Source organism: Xyrauchen texanus, chromosome 25 (assembly GCF_025860055.1).
Source record: "Xyrauchen texanus isolate HMW12.3.18 chromosome 25, RBS_HiC_50CHRs, whole genome shotgun sequence".
Taxonomy (NCBI): domain Eukaryota; kingdom Metazoa; phylum Chordata; class Actinopteri; order Cypriniformes; family Catostomidae; genus Xyrauchen; species Xyrauchen texanus.
The window spans coordinates 14,764,772-14,783,544 of record NC_068300.1 but is presented as its reverse complement, the minus strand read 5'-3'; the positions used below and the strand labels follow the sequence as shown (position 1 = coordinate 14,783,544).

General features: G+C 39.6%; 1 protein-coding gene across 2 annotated transcripts; it reads left to right on the top strand.

Moving 5' to 3' along the window:
* The first annotated feature begins 171 nt into the window (after window positions 1-171).
* myb (v-myb avian myeloblastosis viral oncogene homolog) lies at window positions 172-14,521 on the top strand. Of its 2 annotated transcripts, none has more exons than XM_052091486.1 (15): window positions 172-339; window positions 2,187-2,304; window positions 2,701-2,772; window positions 3,447-3,539; window positions 4,376-4,596; window positions 4,972-5,194; window positions 5,317-5,385; window positions 5,736-5,840; window positions 6,381-6,572; window positions 9,359-9,471; window positions 9,689-9,800; window positions 11,289-11,411; window positions 11,705-11,788; window positions 11,933-12,000; window positions 12,356-14,521. In XM_052091486.1, the coding sequence occupies exons 1-15, from the start codon at window positions 317-319 to the stop codon at window positions 12,357-12,359; spliced, it is 1,620 nt and encodes a 539-aa protein (XP_051947446.1). In that variant the 5' UTR covers window positions 172-316; the 3' UTR covers window positions 12,360-14,521. The 2 variants fall into 2 exon arrangements, with proteins under 2 accessions (XP_051947446.1, XP_051947445.1); XM_052091485.1 differs by having other exon boundaries at window positions 11,896-12,000; window positions 12,356-14,519.
* Window positions 14,522-18,773: the final 4,252 nt, after the last annotated feature.

Genomic DNA, 18,773 nt, shown 5'->3' with positions numbered 1-18,773 from the left:
AAAACACAATATAATTGTTCCAAAGGAAAAACACAGTGGAAGATTAGCGCGCGGCACTGCCTCAAAGACACTCTGGCGAGTGAATAGTTACGCGCATGCGCAGGACCCGAGGCGCCAAATTTAGGGGGAGGGAGAGGCAGTCCCAGCTTTGTCTGATGGATCTGTTTACAGTGTCACACACTCCGCTACAGAGTTTAATATCGGCACTTCCTCCTCGAAGTGCACCCTACCGTTGGAGCTGACAGCACTCCACACTTCAGCACCCTTGAGCCGCGCACACACATTATCTCCACTCTACCTTGTCTTGAGCACCGGGATGGCGAGGCGACCTAGACACAGGTGAGATTTAAGTTAAACAGTTTGAAATGAACTTTTGCGCCTGTTTTATTTATCACTTTGATAGATTGCGCTCCACGGACACATGTGGACATTTAGACATAAGATTAGACAGCTTTTGCGGGTAACATAAGCATGCTCAAAATGTATTTAGTGGCATTTTTAAAACACTTTAATCTCTCAACGGAATGATTATGATCTTCAGTGCGCAGCTGAACAAGTGGACATCTGGCATGTGCGCTCCTCGCTCGCGCCCGCGCGGTGGTCTCGCGCTCATGTACATTTAAATTTTCATTCATTCGCCGTGCTCACGGGTAGCGCGTGCGGGTCCGCTCGACAGGTTACCTTGAGATTCGGTACTTCCCCTCAAAAAAATTACACACACACATACAATACGATTAGGACTCAATAGACGAGAAAGCGCAGTGACAGCTCGGCGAAGTAAAAATAGCGGGCAACTGCAGAGAACATCTCGGCATGCTCACCTATGTGTTTTTTTTTTAATTGTTTGAGCATCTTGTAATACATGTAACGCGTTTAAGGCGGTACGACCGTATTAGTGTGTTCAAATTTATTTCTGAGATTAGCCTAGATGTAAACGGCATGGGTTATTTTCAGAGTTTTCACATTTCCTGTCCCGCAGCTGTCGGAGTTAGAGTAATTAGTAGGCTGTTATAGTGGACAGTTCATGCTTAAAATGACATAAACATTGTGTAGTTCATAAGACTTTGCTAATTTAGTGAGACAGTGGGGTTCCCCCTCCTGAAAAGTATGTCACTTGTGCACTTGTTACCCCGATTGCTTTTATTAGCCCGCAAAATGACTACACGAGCAAACAAAAAGTTGTTGCGGTAGAGAAATACAGTCATACAGCCCAGCAACATTTGCATAAGTAGTCCCAAAATGGAACAATTTATACTTGTATATGTTAGTATAAGAGACAATGTATTAGGCTCAGGTGGACAAATGGGGGATTTGTTTAGTAAATAAATTGCTCACATAAGATTATGATGAACTACAGCAACTCGGCGACTGATAATGAAAAACTAATGTTTTAAAAATTCCTCTAAGCTTTCAGCCACAAAGACACAAGTCAGTGAGGCAAATGCAAAGCATAAAAGCTGTATCTATTTGACTAAATTGGCTTTATTTCTGTGAGCTTGGAACGTTTTGAGTTTGAAATTTCCTGTGAAATACTTATCATCTTCTATATCTGTTGTTTTAATTAATAGCGGTAAGGACAAACACTGGGTTTAAAAGTACACACACACATGTACACGCACTCATATACACCTGTGACGCACAGGCTAGCGGAACATTGTTCTCCACGTCTGCCTATGCATCATGCTGATTGGTTAAGAGCCGGCCAGGTGAGATGGTTTTGACAGTACCTGTGCAGGTCTGAACACGCTTCCATCATGAAACAGTGCGAGTCCACGCACATGCTTGCTGTTTCTTTGGAAACCAAAAACATAAGAACAGGTTTCTCTGAGCATGTCCCCCCTGCACCCTAACCTGCCGGCTGTACTGGTTCAGCCACTCTAGTTCTGTGTTGACTGTTTTATCGCTTAATATTTCTTCTATAATCTGTGATAGGAGTGTGGGGGTGAAAGGGTGTTGTTTTATACATGTCAACAACATACATCTAAAGCTTACATGCTAATGAGGATCTGTTCTTGTTTTCCTTCCTGTCCCCCATTACTTTGTTTTTTCCCCCTTGTCCTTCATGTGTGCACTTTTGCTTGACCCCAATTTCCTCTGTCCCTCCACTCCATTCCACTTACCCTTACTCTCTATTGCCCCCCCTACTCTCTTTATCTCTCACTCTATCACACACCCCCTACCACCAGTGTTTACAGTAGCGACGAAGATGATGACGATGTGGAGATTTATGATCATGACTACGATGGTCCTCATGCCAAGACAGGAAAACGCCACCTCGGCAAGACGCGCTGGACACGTGAAGAGGTATGCAAAACTGGGTGTTTTTATTGTCTAACGTTCTGATCTGAGCTTAAAAAACAGTATTAAGCATTTATTTTCAAAGTTTACAAATTACTTTTTTTGTATTCTGAATGATTTTGATTGCAATTATGTTTTTAAATGAATAATGTTGGGTATAATTCCAAGGACAAAATAAACTTTAATTTTTTGCCTTAACAAGTGATGTCGCATTTTCAACATTATTCCGAAGTGGAATAGTACTTTTTTTTTTTGTGTGTGTATTCTATGAGTTCATTAATAATTTTATCAAAAGTCTTTATGTAGCTTTTTGTGAGGTGTGTGTATTTGCTGAAACATTAATTATTTATTTGATTATTTATTAATGTATTCAATTCTAAAATGTATGGATTTTCCTAACAGGATGAGAAGTTGAAGAGGCTGGTAGAGCATCATGGTTCAGAGGACTGGAAAGTCATCGCCAGCTTTTTACCGGTGAGTGTGTGTTTATGTGAGATTGTTTAAGTGTGTGTGTGTGTGTCTATGTGTGTAGTTTGTGTATTTAGACTTTAGGGGTTTAGGTTAGGTTATATTAGGTGTGGTGTTTTAGATATGTGAATTTACATGTAAATAGCCAAAGGATCAGGTACTGCAGAAGTGTGTGTGCACGTTTTGGAGAATTTTGCATAATTGGGCATTCCTCATTGGTTGGCCTAGTTTGGAACAGAGTCAACAAGGGGGGGGTTTCAGAATCCACTGTGCACCTGCATGCACACACGGATGTACACACACACACACACACACACACAAATGTGCACTTAGGTAGAAGCACATTTTCACAAACAGACACATATAAAAAAAATTGTAGGTGCAAACACATGCAATGCACACACTCGTAGATACATGGAGATACTGTGGTCTTATTATAGCCAAGAATCAAAATCTAGATATAGATCGTCATGCGTACATCTCGGCACATGAACAAGAATCAGAAACTGAAGTTGTTTCATTTCTGAATCACTCTGTGGGGTTTCCAAAACACCTGGCAATTTCATTCAGAGAACATCTAACTCAAACCCATTGTTTTACATCCATTCAATTCAGTGCAAGTTACTCTGTTTTATAATGTTTTCTAACATTATTTTTCCCATCCATTTCCGTGTTCATAGAATCGCACAGATGTTCAGTGTCAGCATCGTTGGCAAAAAGTTCTCAACCCTGAACTAATCAAAGGCCCGTGGACTAAAGAAGAGGACCAACGGGTAAGACCAATGGCATCTAGGACACAAAATAATTGGACACAAAGCTAAAGCCCAACATATTACCATAAGATAGGAGACCACAACCAAAATGTCACCTCAAAAATCCCCAGCAACCAAAATACAACCACAAATTTTCTATTACACAACTAACTAATCCTCATGCAACCAGGAGAGAATTGGGGTGGATAAAGATCCATTGACCGGGTGTTGTGTTGTAATGATTAACTGTTGGGACCAGGTGCTTCTCCATTTATCATCATTTTTATGACCCAGCAGAAGTAATTCGCAGGTGTATTTTGCAGATATTCAGTGTAATACCACTATCTGTATCTGTGTGCAATAATAAGACACTTATGCAATGCAAGTTCCTTTTCTCTCTGGGTTTTTTGTGGGCTTCTAGTCCTCTTTCAGTTCTTGCTATGTACTCCTCCTTTTCCTTTTCCCATGCTCTAAGTCAGTGTTTCCAAACCTTATGTACCCACAAGGATAAAGTACCCCTTCATAAACACTGAAATGTATACCTTTTAACTCATATAATACTGGATTACGTTTAAAAGAAACTAATTCTTGAATTTAACCTTTTGACATCCTCAATAATATAATCCACAATTTCTATTTTAAAAGCTAGCTATTTCCAAGTTCCCCCTGGAACCTGCCTAAAGAAATAGTTCACCCAAAAATTATAAAGTTGTTATCATGTTACTCACTTTCATGTTGTTCGAAACCTGTGTGACTCAGGCAGAATGTTTGCCTCAGTCACCATTCACATTCATTGTACTTGTTTACTCTTGGTTCCTTTATTTATTGACTTGTTTATCTCTTTTTTTTGGTCTCAGGTGATTGAACTGGTTCAGAAGTACGGTCCAAAGCGTTGGTCTGTGATCGCAAAGCACTTGAAAGGTCGGATCGGTAAACAATGCCGAGAGCGTTGGCACAACCACCTGAACCCAGAGGTGAAGAAGACTTCCTGGACCGAGGAAGAAGATCAAGTTATTTACAAAGCTCATGAGAAACTTGGAAACCGTTGGGCAGAGATTGCTAAGCTACTTCCGGGCAGGTAAGAGAATGTAAAAAAAGGCTATTTCAGAGTTGTAATTATTTTTATATTGGGGTTTCCACATTCATGCAAAACCTGGAACCATCAAACTATTAGGAAATTTAAAAATTGTGTTGTCAAGGACTGGAAATGGTATAGAAATTAATCAAATATATACAAAATTTCATATGTTTTTCAAGTTATGTTAAGTTCTGAAATGGTTCATTAGCTAGAAATTGCTGTTTGCTGTTTGCAAAATCTATAAAAGGATATCAGAAAATCCTCATCCAGTAATCACAAACGAAATCACAAATGACAAATTAATTGATAAAAATGTGTGGGAACCCTGTTATATGTTTGTTAATGAAGATCTAATTATTATTCTTGTATTATCAGAACTGATAATGCCATAAAGAACCACTGGAACTCCACTATGCGACGGAAAGTCGAGCAGGAGGGCTACCTGCATCACGCCGCTAAATTGAGCCCCACTCCACTTAACAACAGCTATGCTAAACCGCCTCACCTCATAAACTACAATCACACAACGAGCAATGCATCCATGTCTGCCTCTTCCATAAACAATCAGTATCCATACTACATGTCTGAATCACAACGGGTAAGTATGATGAATGTTATCTCACTCGTATTTACCTATTTCAATTATGCAATTTTGGTCAAAGAGGACACAAACTCAAGGTAAATGTAGTGTTTTGCATAAATGTTATTTCTTGTATCCAGGTGCCATTTCCACTTGCTCTTCAACTGAACATCTTGAACATTCCTCAACATGGCACTGCTGCTATCCAGGTAACCCAAGAGCAATAATGTTGAAGCTATTCTGAAAGTGCTAATGGTACTGGAAATGACCACAACACCAGTTGAAAATGTTGAGCTTTATTAAAAGCGTAAATTATCATAATTCATCTTTAGTCAAGTAACTAAACAAAGGATGTAAGACTAAGTATATGTCAGTCGATAGGAAAGGTCATTTTAGAGGCGGAGCAAGTTATTACATTTTGAAAAAACGATTATGAATACAAACATTTAAACTTAATTATGCACAGTAAGATCAGTAACATGCATTAAGAATTGTCTTGAAAGTAGAGGAATACATCAAGTTTTGTTCACTCTATACCATCATTGTTCCTGTTTTTTAGAGACACTACAACGAAGAGGACCCAGAGAAAGAAAAGAGAGTGAAGGAGATTGAGATGCTCTTGATGTCAACCGAAAACGAGCTGAAGGGGCAACAAGCACCACAAGTAAGTGTGTACTTAGCCATAGTTTAGGGAAACATGTGTAACCAGTAGTTAACTAAATTTGTCAAAACCTCTCTTTGGGGACATTTGGGCATGTCCTCATTTGGAAAAACAATTCATAAATAGAATACTTTTTTTATTAAATGCAAAAAGTTGGAAAAACAATTAATAAATAGAATACATTTATGCATGTGTGTGTGTGTGTGTGTGTGTGTGTGTGTGTGTGTGTGTGTGTGATTAATTGGAGGAAGCATCTGGGGGTCTATTTCACATTCTAACTGTTTGGCTTAATGATGCAATTGTCTCTTATCACACCACAAGCTCTGTTTAACTCCTTGTGCAATTCAGACCCCCCTCCCGACACTTCACATCATTCAACTCGACAAGTTCCCTTTCTCTCTGATCATTCTTCCTCCATCCATCCCTTTTATTTCGCTAAATTTTTTGCCTCATCCACCCGCCCGCCCACCCACTCACTTACACACATAAACACAGAGTTTCTCTCTCTGAAACTTGATCTTTTTCCTGTTTTTTCTCATTTAGATCTCCATGGCTGGCTTCGGTGGGTGGAACCGGGGCTCTTTGACAGACAGCTCGGCCGGGGTGGCTGTTTCAGTCCCAGCCCCATCCCTAGAACAGGGCTGCCTTCCCGAAGAGAGCGCCCATGGCAACACAAACAGCCCAAACAATGACAACAACTCCACCTTGCCGGAGTTTATTGATGCCATTGATTCGGTAAGGGACAAAGACTGTATACTATACTAGATGACAAACCATCCAAACAAATTTAAAAGGATTGGTGACCTTTTAATGTACACATCAGTAAAAGATTTGGATACACTAGTCTTGAATTTCTTGTTATCTTTAAAAACCTTTTGGATCCAAAGACTTATGTTTAAATGCTTTAAGTTACTTGTATAGACAAATATAAAGTTGGACCAGATAGTTTAAAAAAAAGCAGGGAACTCCTTTAAAATGGTTTAACTCAGGTGGCACCTCATGAAGTTGGTTGAGAGAATGCTTGAGAAAGAGAGTCTTCTTCAAAGAAGCTAAAATATGAGATTTTATTCTGCTATTACTCTTATTACTGCTACTATTATTCCAAAATGTGGAAAATAGAAATAATGTGTAGTAGGGCTGAAATAATTAGTCAACGTTATCGTCAGTGTTGACAATAAAAAATTGTCGACAAAAATTTTAATTGTCGAAAAGTCGTTTGATCTCATCTAACGTAACATGAGATCACATTAAACTTTAATGATGAGAGCAGCACTGCAGCTCGCACCTGACTTAGGAGAGGAAGAATTACACAGATCACAGTCCAGATGCACTCTAAACTTTCCAAACAGCTTCAGGTGATGTAGATCGCAAAGTACAAGGGATACCAAATAAGTAAATACAGAAGCACTCTTGTTGTGGAATAAGTGGAGTCGGAGCTCTTTAAAGGAAACGCCTCTGTGTTTTATCTTAAATGCAGTTTTAATGCGTTATAGCTTTATTAAAGTTCAAATAATACGGAAGCAGGTCATGTAATTAACTACAAACTCCAAAACTGGCATTTCTCTGTGCGGTCTGCGCCTGTTCTATGAGTTGCGCGAATGTCCCGATCTAAGGGGGGAGATTGAAACTGCACCCGGCTGATGCACATTTTGTCACAGGGATGTTCGTCCCTTGAGCGCGCACTCACTGCAGCTAGATTATAACGCGATGGCTTGTGACTTATTGAATCATAATATATGTCACTGTGTATTTGTTATCTTGAAGAAAATTGGCAATATTAATAAAAATACAAATATTTTAAAATATCTCAAATCAATTTAAAAAAGATGCATTCACCTGAGAAGCAGCATATGAGATAGACTTGCTTTTAGAGAATAGATCTTGAATATAAGTATATTTTGTCTTTGCTGTACTCGCAAGTATAACCGAGTGAATAAATTACACGTATATACAAAATACACTTATATTTAAGCTACATTCTCTTAAAGCAAGTCTATATATCTTATATGTTGCTTCTCAAGTACATTTATTTTGTTTTAATGATTTTTAGAAAATATTAAATGGAAAACAAGACAAAAACACTTGATAATAATAGCATGTTTTTTTGCTGTGAATTTCTTTACTAAATTAAACCTAATAAAACGTTTTTCCCCCCTTTAATTCTGTGAATGTCATTTAGAGGTATTTTTAAAAGATGATTTTTTTTTTATTGTTAGTAAGCACATGTAATACAACCTTTTAAGTTGGGGCACAAGCTGCATAATCAGTTGAGAGCTAATGATTAATCATTGCAATAATAGCCGAATAATCGTTCTAATAATCATTAGATTAATCGATTATCAAAATAATCGTTAGCTGCAGCCCTAATGTGTAGTGTAGTGTATGTGTCCAAACTTTTGACTGTGGTACCTGAAACTGCCGTTCCATAATCAAAAAAACACCATCCAATCAGTCACCCAATACATATCAATCTGAATGTGCAAACTGCGTAGGATTCATAAAGTCATGTTACCAAATATAACCGCATGTCTAACCCCTATGAGTGTGCATTAGGGTGTCATAATATGTATGTAAGAGAAAATATATTAGATTACATTGCTTCAGCTCTATTTAGTTTGCTCATGTCAGGTTATTCTGGTTAATGTTGTAGTTTTACACCTTTATAACTCCGTTTTAACACGTTTTATCTCTACAGAATGAGTGTTTAATAAGCGGCACTGTTGGTTTTGCTTGCTTTTATTAGTTCCCTGGTGATGTCAAGCACTATATAGCCAAGACAGCAATCAACTTCAATATCAGAATGATCTTTTTTGAGTCAGCTGATTGTGTTGTGTGTGAATAAGGAATGTTGTCTTGCCTTCTTAAATGCCGGGGGCAGATTGAAAGGAACGCCCCATTAACACCGTGTTATCAGCGTACAATTTAAGGAAATTTAAAGCATGCAATCACTTTTAATTCCCTTGACAGCTATTCATGTTACACTTATGGAACATGAATGTTTTCTGTGACATGCCAGTATTTTTCTAGTAGTACAATATTTTAACATAATGCCAAAATATTGATTTGAGCCTAGCATTAATATTTAAAGGGATAGTTCAAAATTAAGCTCATGTTGTATCAAACCCATATGACTTTTTATCTTCTGTGCAGCACAAAAGAAGTTGTTAGACAGAATGTTAGCCTCAGCCACCATTCATTTTCATTGCATCTTTTTGCCATACAGTGAAAGTGAATGGTGAGTGACGCTAACATCTCCTTTTGTGTTCCAAGGAAAAAGGTTATACATGTTTGGAACACATGAAGGTGAGTGAAGGTTGACAGAATTTTCATTTTTGTGGTCTTCTTCTTTTTTTTTTTTTTTTACATTTAAATGTATATATAATAATATATATTTTAAATATAATTATTTTATTTTTATGGAGATTTTGTTCCTGTCTAGATATTATCTTAAAGCTCTGAATATTCAACATGTGGTTTGTGTGTTTAGTATCTAATTGTAATGTTTTTTTCTTCCATTGTAGTTCTTCAATGCATCAGTAAACCCAGACTCGGACACTGTCACGCCCTCATCTGTCTCCTCCCAGAAAGCACTGCAACATGACCTTGCTCTTCGATCTCAGAAAGAAAATGAGCTGTAAGGAGCCATTCAATTTTCTTAGAATTTATCACACAACATTTATTTTTGTGATAAGATTTTTAACAAAGTCCCTTATACACATTTTAAGCAAAATCACAGATTATATTATGTGATTAAAACTTTGTGTGTTGACATTTTAAAGGCTAATTATAATAAGATTATAATGAGACGCTACATAATTCATAAGTGCCTATATATGGGTGTCACATTTCAGATTTCGCACCCCCAATCTGAGGCGTTCCATCATGGAGTGCTCTCTTCGAACACCCACTCCATTCAAATCTGCACTGACAATGCAAGACACCAAATATGGACCACTGAAGCGGGTGAGACTCTTTTGATTTGTATATTTACACCTTTATGTATGTGTGTTTGTGTGGGTGTGTGTGTGTGTGGCTAGGTATTGATACAGATTTCCCGATGTGATTCCGATTAACAAACTCTCAAATCGATTCGATCTGATTTGATATTGATTCATATGGGTATATTTCAGGTATAATGTCCCTTTTGCATGCATATGAAAGAAATTCTCTCCCAGCTAATGCTGTTAATTGCACAGGGGACCTTCTAACTAGGTACATTGTGAAAATATAAATTTTACTAATTATGTTTTATTTTTTTGGTCACATTTTAACTTTTTAAAAATGAACAAATCCAATCAAAATTTTTATTGTTCAATTCCATAATTTGTAGTATTTACACTGATTTGTTGAACACATGCTAAAAACCGACACTGTCTCTTTAAGAAAACTAGCATTTCTGTAAACATCGTCTGTAAATGAGCTCATGTATAGGAGAGAGACTCAAATGACTTGATCTCATCCACGCTCTGCATGATTAGAATTAAATGTTTAGTTTTTGTTTGTTTGTTTGTTTTTGTTGTTGTTGTTTTTTTCTCCACTTTTTCTGCCAAATGTGGAATGCTCAATTCCCAATGCGCTCTAAGTCTTCGTGGTGGCGTAGTGACTCGCCTCAATCCGGGTGTCAGAGGACGAATCTGAATTGCCTCCGCGTCTGAGACCGTCAATCCGCACATCTTGTCGTGTGGCTTGTTGAGCGGGTTATCGCGGAGACATAGCGCGTGTGGAGGCTTCACGATATTCTCTGCGGCATCCAAGCACAACTCACCACGTGCCACACTGAGAGCGAACCACATTATAAGTTACCCCATGTGACTCTACCCTCCCTAGCAACCGGGCCAATTTGGTTGCTTAGGAGACCTGGCTTGAGTCACTCAGCACACCCTGGATTCAAACTCGCGACTCCAGTGGTGGTAGTCAGCATCTTTACTTGCTGAGCTACCCAGGCCCCAGTTTTTGTTGTTTTTGATCAACAACTGTCAAGAACAGAAAGGGTATTAAAAGAGCCATTATTCAATGACAAATGGGTTGTGTGGATTGCGTCTTCGGACTCGGAACAACTTTTACTCTCAACACGCAGCTCATGCTGCTGAATACTCCACCACTATACAACACAGTAACTTATGAGTGAAATGTGAACATTTACAATATATATATATATATATATATATATATTGTAAAAAGTTATATATACAAATATATACATTTTTATTCACATAGTGGGAAATTGGTTGCAAATGTGAGTAAATCCTCTCAAAGTTGAGGACAGCACATAGAGTCAAAGATCGATCGTGGGATTTAAGAATCGATATCGAGATCATTCATATTAAGATCACGATGCATCAGAAAATTTATATTTTTACCCACCCCTATTCTGTGTGTTTGTGTGTGTGTGCATGCATTTAATTTGTTAGGAATATTTTGTTCTAAGATTCCATTCTGGCTCTGTTCTAGGCCCACAGTCCAACACTGGACTCTGGATTGGTTGGTGCTATCAAGCAGGAGCCTCAGGAGTGTGAGATCAGCATCAGAAGTGTGCACCTGGACCAGCCCCCCCTGAAGAAGATCAAACAGGAGGTCGGTATGCTTGTACAGGCTTATGTTAGCTCTTTGTGTTTAGTCATTTGAATACGTCTCCATGTGATATTCAAATTGCAGAAATGTAAAAACGTCTTGTCTGTACGTTACTATTTGAATTTGTTAGTAATATCAGTCCGCAGTCAAACTTGTTTTATCCGTCCACTCAAGGTTGATGAATGGGGAATAAATTGGATGTTATATATATTATATAAATAGGATTATGAAAGTAATGTACTGTAAAATATAAAACAACATAATATATAATGAATGTATCCGGCTCTTTTTTGTAGGTGGAGTCAACCTGTCTGCAGTGGGAGGGGCAAGATCTACACACACAGCTCTTCCCTTCCAGTGGTACTGCCCATGACATGCCTGTGAGTACCCTGGCATCATACTTAAGTTCATGCTATTTTCCCCTCTGTTATGCAATCCATTTTGATTCCCCAACAATATTTGATGGCTATGTTCTCTGTGGCTGTAGGATCTGTTGACTAGCTCTGTACTGATGCTTCCCACAGCAGAAAAAACTGAGAATGGAGACAAAGCCGCCCACCTACCTCGCAGAGCCATGGGAAGCCCTCTGCAGGTACCATAGCTACCATTGTACCCTTATATACCCATTTACAATGACCCCAAAAAGTATTTAAACACTGAAGTCACACTTTGCTCACACTGAATGTCATAACAAAGTTTTATGTTGTTATACAATGCATATTTTTAAAAACTGGGGTCCAAATACCTTTTGGAGTCAATGCATATACAGTATTTACATATATATTATACAGTATACATATATTTATTATATATTTTAATTTCTGATTAATAAGCTTTATAGCTGGTGATTATACCTTTATAGAGTCCTTTGTAGTATTGAGTATTGACTTAATAATTGTATTGACTTTAATAATCTTCTCTCCCTTTCTACTTCTCTTCTGCCACAGATGAGCACATGGGAACAGGTGCTTTGTGGGAAGATGGAGGACCAGACGATGCCCTCTGAATCCTCACACAAATACCTCAGCAATTATTCTTCACGAGCACTGGTCATGTAAAGAGATATCAGAAATATAGAAAGGGAAGAAGATGGAGGGAGAGTGAACTAGTAGACAACCATTCTGAAAAAGAAGCGAAGAGGAACACTCCAAAACTTTTGGTACTTAATTTGGGAGAGGCTCAAAGCCATTGTTTAGACTGTACAGTCACTGTTAGTTGGCCATGCTTAAGCTGTGCCCGCATTCATTTGTTTGAACCAACCAAAGACATTTTTCATGTGTTTTTTCTACCTTTCTATTTCATTTTAATAATATTGTATTATATATTTTGTATTATATATGGGAATGAATTCTCTATGTGGGTTCTAATTTTATGGATTTTAATATAAGGAACAATTTGCAGTAATTTATTATTTTGTATTAAGAATATCAATTAACTACAGTGGGCGCCTTTGCCAGTGTTTGACCCCAGTATTTGGGCTTCCTGCTCATGTCTTAATCGCTAAGTGTGTTAATTGTATGGAGCTTGAAGAGTCCTCCTAGCATTATCAAAATCATACACCAAAAACTAGACAAAATTAAAATCCCTTTTGTGTGTGTGTCAAACTGAACTGCCCTCGCAGAGATCAAACAAATGCCTGCCATGCATTCCTGGCCAAAACAGGCATTAGCAAACCGATTATGGCATCCGTGCCCAACCCCTACAAAAATCACTTTGCCAAATGTGAAAATTTTAGATGTTTGGTGATATCTAGTTTACAAATGTACTCTGACAGTTCAGTAGTGTTGCCATATCAAGAGTTCAAGATCTAAACCACAACGTTGAGATTTCATTGTATTAGCACTATTTCAGGTTTAGATCACTATGCAGCGGTTTCAACAGATCAAAAAGTGTTTGTTTGTTTGTTTGTTTGTTTTCCCCCATTTTTGTATTTGCTAAAAAAGAAAAAAGTTTACCATGCATTTTCAAATCAAAAGTCTAAACTGTGAAAATGTGCCTTTGAATTAACAAAACATTTCTGTATCCCTTTTTTTTTTTCATAAAAACTTTTTAATTAATTTCAATTTCTGATCAGATTTACATTGGTATTTGTAGTTTTTAAAACACTGAAATGATTGTTGCTTTTATACCTAGTAGGCTTGTTTTTGATACAATCATCCATTGATACTACGATTGCAGAGTCCAATCAAAAGAAAGCATTTAGCAATAACGTTTTTGTTATTCGCTGCCTTTTTTGTATTAGCTTCAAGTACAAACACTTTTTTACACTGATTGTGAATTTCCATAAGTTTTATACTTTTATAACTGCCTTGTAAATACAGTGTGTGTTTAAAAAACATTTCTGGCCTTGTATCTGTGCTTTCCTTTCCATTGTGGAAACTTAAGAATTTCTAAAGCTATGTTGTTCAAAGATTAACTGCCCCACTGTATGTATGTACGTTTATAATCTAAAAATGTTTTATATAGCCTAAACCTGCTTTCCGCATTCCTTAATGCTTCATAAATACTATTCACTGGCAGAGATGTGCATTAGACCAATATGAAAACACTATATATGATGCAAAGTTTCATACAAACCTACAGTATCATTTAATCAATTTAATGTAATCAGATACAGTATGTACAGTGATGGCCTTGACTGTGTATAAATAATCATTTTGACCTTAATGTTCTCGCGTGACAAAAGAAACGACAAAAGAGACCCACACAAATTAAAGCAGTCGTACACCATTTTAGTGTGCCAAACACGTGTGGTGCACAGTATTTACTTTGATACTTGTGGGCAGTGAGATAACAGCTATTGTGTAGTATTCAAATGGGTCAGTATGGGTTGTAAGATGAGAAAAAAAATGATAAAGGCTGGTAAAGATTATTATGAATGAGTAGAATCAGGAATGACCCATTAACACTATCAGCGAGCGTTGTAAAGGACATGCAAATGTCACCAACTGTATACTCTCAGGCTATTTAAGGAATGCTTTCCCTGAATGCAGATACACACACACATCACACACTTTTCTGTCTCCTAAGATAATAAAATAAAAAAAAAGTTTTTGTTTTCTTAAACTATTGTTCTGGTTTCAAAGGATCAATTATTAAAACTTTAACATTTTATTGTGTCTCTTCAATAAAATTTTTACAAATGTAAAAGGTGTCTAAATGTTACATTTGCTAGAGTTTCACTACCCTACCTAGACTTTTAAACTTCCTCTCTATAATTGTATAAAAAGTGTTAAAAATGGAAATTCTACTTTGCAGTTTTACATTAGAACTTAAAAAAAAATATATGATTTTAATTCATTAAATTGAAAAAGCACTAATAAAAATGTATGGTAAATTACCGGCAGCTGTGGTTGCCTGAAATTCACGAGTAAAAAATACGGTGACCGTGTTTCAGGCTTTACGGGATGTAATTTTGATGCCTGTATATTTTACAGTTCATTACTGTTTATGTTATTAAATGATATACATTTGATATTTTAACATTCTCGAACTGTAAAAACCTGCTTTTCACTTGATAATGTATTTATTAATGATTGTAATAATTGCAGAAATGCAAGTTCATCAATAGTGGCCCTTCCAGGAGCAATGACCAATAAACACGTAGAGACAGTGCTATTAAAATAATGCAATAAACATTAACCAAATATGGAACACCCAGAAGTACAGAACTGATATTAAAAATAAGAATAATTATAACTTTTCCAATAAAATATAATAAAATGATGGAAATCTGGGAACACCCGTTTATTGTGTTTTACCATCATTTTAACAATAATTTACCATAAAAAGTACATGTACTCTCTTGATAGACATAATTAAAAAAAGCTTACCCTTAATTATATGCTAAAATTATATTTTTACATTTAAAAAACATAATTTTGTACAACATTTTACTGTAAAATTACATGTATTGTCTTGTAAAATGTATTATTATTTTTAAACATATATTTTAAGGTAATCTACCCATTAACAAATTAATGCTTTTTACTGTAGCATTTCTACAGTTTTTTACCATTAAAATTACAGACATTTTTTTAAGTAAAGTGTACAATCACTTTACTCAATACTACTGTCATCGGTAGTGGTTCTAGTTTGTTTGGCGAAACCCGCTTCAACGCCTCCTCAAAGTTGTTGACTGATATATGGTTGTCATGGGAATGAGATATAAGCTTAAATGTAAAAAGTGGCTGTTTGTAGTGTTAGCAAGTTAAACCTTTTCTCCAAAATTTAAGAAATCTTATTACCATCACATGTCATTATCGTCCATTAAAATGAGCATAAATCTTCACCATCACACACAAAACAAACAAACAACCGCCATTCGCCACTAAGTGGCGGTGACGTCACCACGACGCTTGTGCCAGGCTATGTGCACGTTAAGGCCACGTGAAGTGTCGAACGGCCGCTGGCAGGAGGTCACGGGACAGATCCAACCGGTGACATGGGTCGAATGACTGAGATGACTGGTTGATGCACCACCTGTGCCCCCTACTGTGCCAACTTGCTGTGCTTTAGCCACCCTGCGCTCTGCTCGTTGTTGTGAGCGTCGCTCCTCTGCCCTCCGTTGTTGTTGGAGGGCGACTGCCTCCAACTGGCCAGCAGCATCCTTCACAAGCCTCCTCCAAAGAGGCCGATCTTGACACTGCTGGTACCAGTCGTCGGCAAGTCCACTCAGCTCCAGATCCTCCTGTACCACATCACTCCATCTCTTCTCCAGCCCGTGCCGCGCCCGCTTAGCCCCCTCTATCCGGCCAAACAATAACTGTTTAGGCATGCGGTGGTCGGGCATGCAGGCTACATGACCCAGCCAACGCAACCTTGCCTGCCGGAGGAGCTCACCGATGGGACTTTGTCCACATCTTTCAAAGACTTGTGAGCTCCTCACACAATCCAGCCTGGTTAAACCCAGGATGGATCTTAGGTAGGCCAGCCTAAATGTTTCTAGCCGGCGATGATGTTCCATTAGGGGGGTCCACGTTTCGCAAGCATAGAGAAGGGAGGGAATGACTGTGGCCGAGAATACTTGAAGCTTTGTGCGGAGCGACAAACCGGGTAGCTTCCACACAGTATTACGCAGCTGATGAAAAGATAATGCCGCTCAACTGATTCGAGTGAGACCTCCGCTGTCAAACCGGAGCTGGTCATAAGCACACTTCCCAGGTATGGAAAACACTCCACTCTCTCCACAACTGCCCCATCACCAATTGGGAGCTGTGGGGGTGTAGTGTCCGTTGGTACATAATACCCAGGAAGGTGCTTAGTTTTGGTTGGGCTGATGGTCAGGCCCCATCTCTTAGTGGCAAGCTCCAGGTTCATCAGCAGCGCCTCCAACTCCTCCTCTGAGTGAGCAGCAATCACCAGATCATCAGCATACATAATGTGGTTGACCAATAGGGAGCCATCCCTTGACCGCACCGGGCATCGATCAACCTCCCATTATATCTGTACCAGATGGAAATTCCTCCAGTACAGCCATCGAAGGCTTCACGAACCACATGGTCAAAATAGATATTAAATAATGTGGGGGCCAGAGGACATCCCTGTCGCACTCCAAGGTGAACAGGGAATGGCTCCGACTCCCGACCACGTAGTTTTACCCGGGCCCGCTCGCCATCATGAAGGTCCTTAATGATCGCGAGCCGCGGGTCTGGGATTCTGAAAGCACGAAGAACAACCCAGAGCCCAGGCCTACTGATGGTATCATAGGCCTTGACCAGGTCAATAAAGCAGAGATGTAGGTCTTGCTGGAATTCCCTACACCTCTGCTGTAGCAGACGGACAGAGAATATGGCATCTGTGCAAGACCGCCCCTTCCTGAAACCACACTGGGGCTCCGCAAGCCTCTCCTCAGCGTGCCTGGCAAGGCGATGTTGAATAATCCTTGCCAGGACCTTTCCTGGCGCACTGAGGAGTGAGATGCCCCTATAGTTATTACAATCTGAGCAGTCCCCCTTTTTAAAGAGAGGGACCACCAGGGCATCCTTCCAATCCTGCGGAACCCTCCCAGTGGTCCAGACTGTTGTTATGATGTCATGTAGGGCAGTCTGTGCACAAACACCACCCTCCCTCAGCATTTCACTGGCGAGATCATCTCTGCCCAGTGCCTTTCCTGGCCTCAGGCTCTGGATCGCCTTCAGTACTTCCTCTAAAGATGGTACCTCAGCCAGCCACCCACAAGGAGTGACTTCTTCCTTCAATATTTGTGGCACCACAGCCCCAGCAGGGTCATCCCCACTTTGTCCCACAATGTTTTCCAGGCTCAGGGACTTCCCCTCCCCCAGGACCTCACAGAAATGCTCAGCAAATCTGTAAACCTGTTTCTGGGGGTCGGAGATTGGATCACCATTCTTTCCCCTAATGATGGTAATAGGTGTGGCACTGCAAGTAACTTTTTTGATAGAATTAAAGAGCGATTTGTGATCATGGGCCACTGAGGCAGACTCCATCTCCTCAGCAACCCGCGACCACCAACCATCCTTGCAGCGCCTCACGGCTCTCCGAACCTCCGGCGAAGGCTGCGGTAATCCTCCTCATTCTCTGACGTGGGATGCTGTAGACGATGAGAGTGGGCCTGTCGCTTTTCTCAGCCAGCCTGAACACCTCCTCTGTCAGCCAGGGTTTCTGAGGAGGTCTGGACCGTGTGCCCAAAACTGCCATTGCAGTTACATGAGCCACAGCCCTAAACCTCGCCCATTTCCCTCGACATCCAGAGGAGTGGGGGCGATGCCAACTCCAGCTGCAAGCGATGCTGAAATTCTCGCTTGCAACTTTCATCAGCTAGCCTAGACCAGGCCACTATGGGTTTGAAAGGGGCCCTGGGTTTACACCCACCACCGAGTGGAAGAATGGCAGGCGCATCTTACAGATGACAAGTCGATGGTCAGTGGGCAGATCAGCTCCACGGTAGGTCCTGGTGTCAAGGACATGGGCCCGCATCCGCTGTTCCGTCACTATGTAGTCCAGCAGATGTTCTTGCTTGGACCCGGCATGCATCCATGATGTTGTGTGGATGCGCCGATGACGGAACAGTGTGTTGGTAATTACAAGCCCATGGGCTGCACAAAAATCTAGCAGCCTCCTGCCATTGTTATTGTGCTGATCAGGCCCATGTTTTCCAATCACTCCTGACCAGGTGCTAGCATCATGACCAACTCGGGCATTGAAATCACCCAACATGATGATTCTATCCCGAGGGGCCACTTTAGCCAATACCTGTGACAGGAGGTCATAGAAGGCATCTGACTCATCGGTCTTTCCCGCATCCCTCCACGGATGTTCGTCTTCGGTGGGGGCATAAATAACCACGACCACCACTCCTCGCCTCTGGTTGATGGGAAGGCCAACCCAAAGTAACCTGGGGCT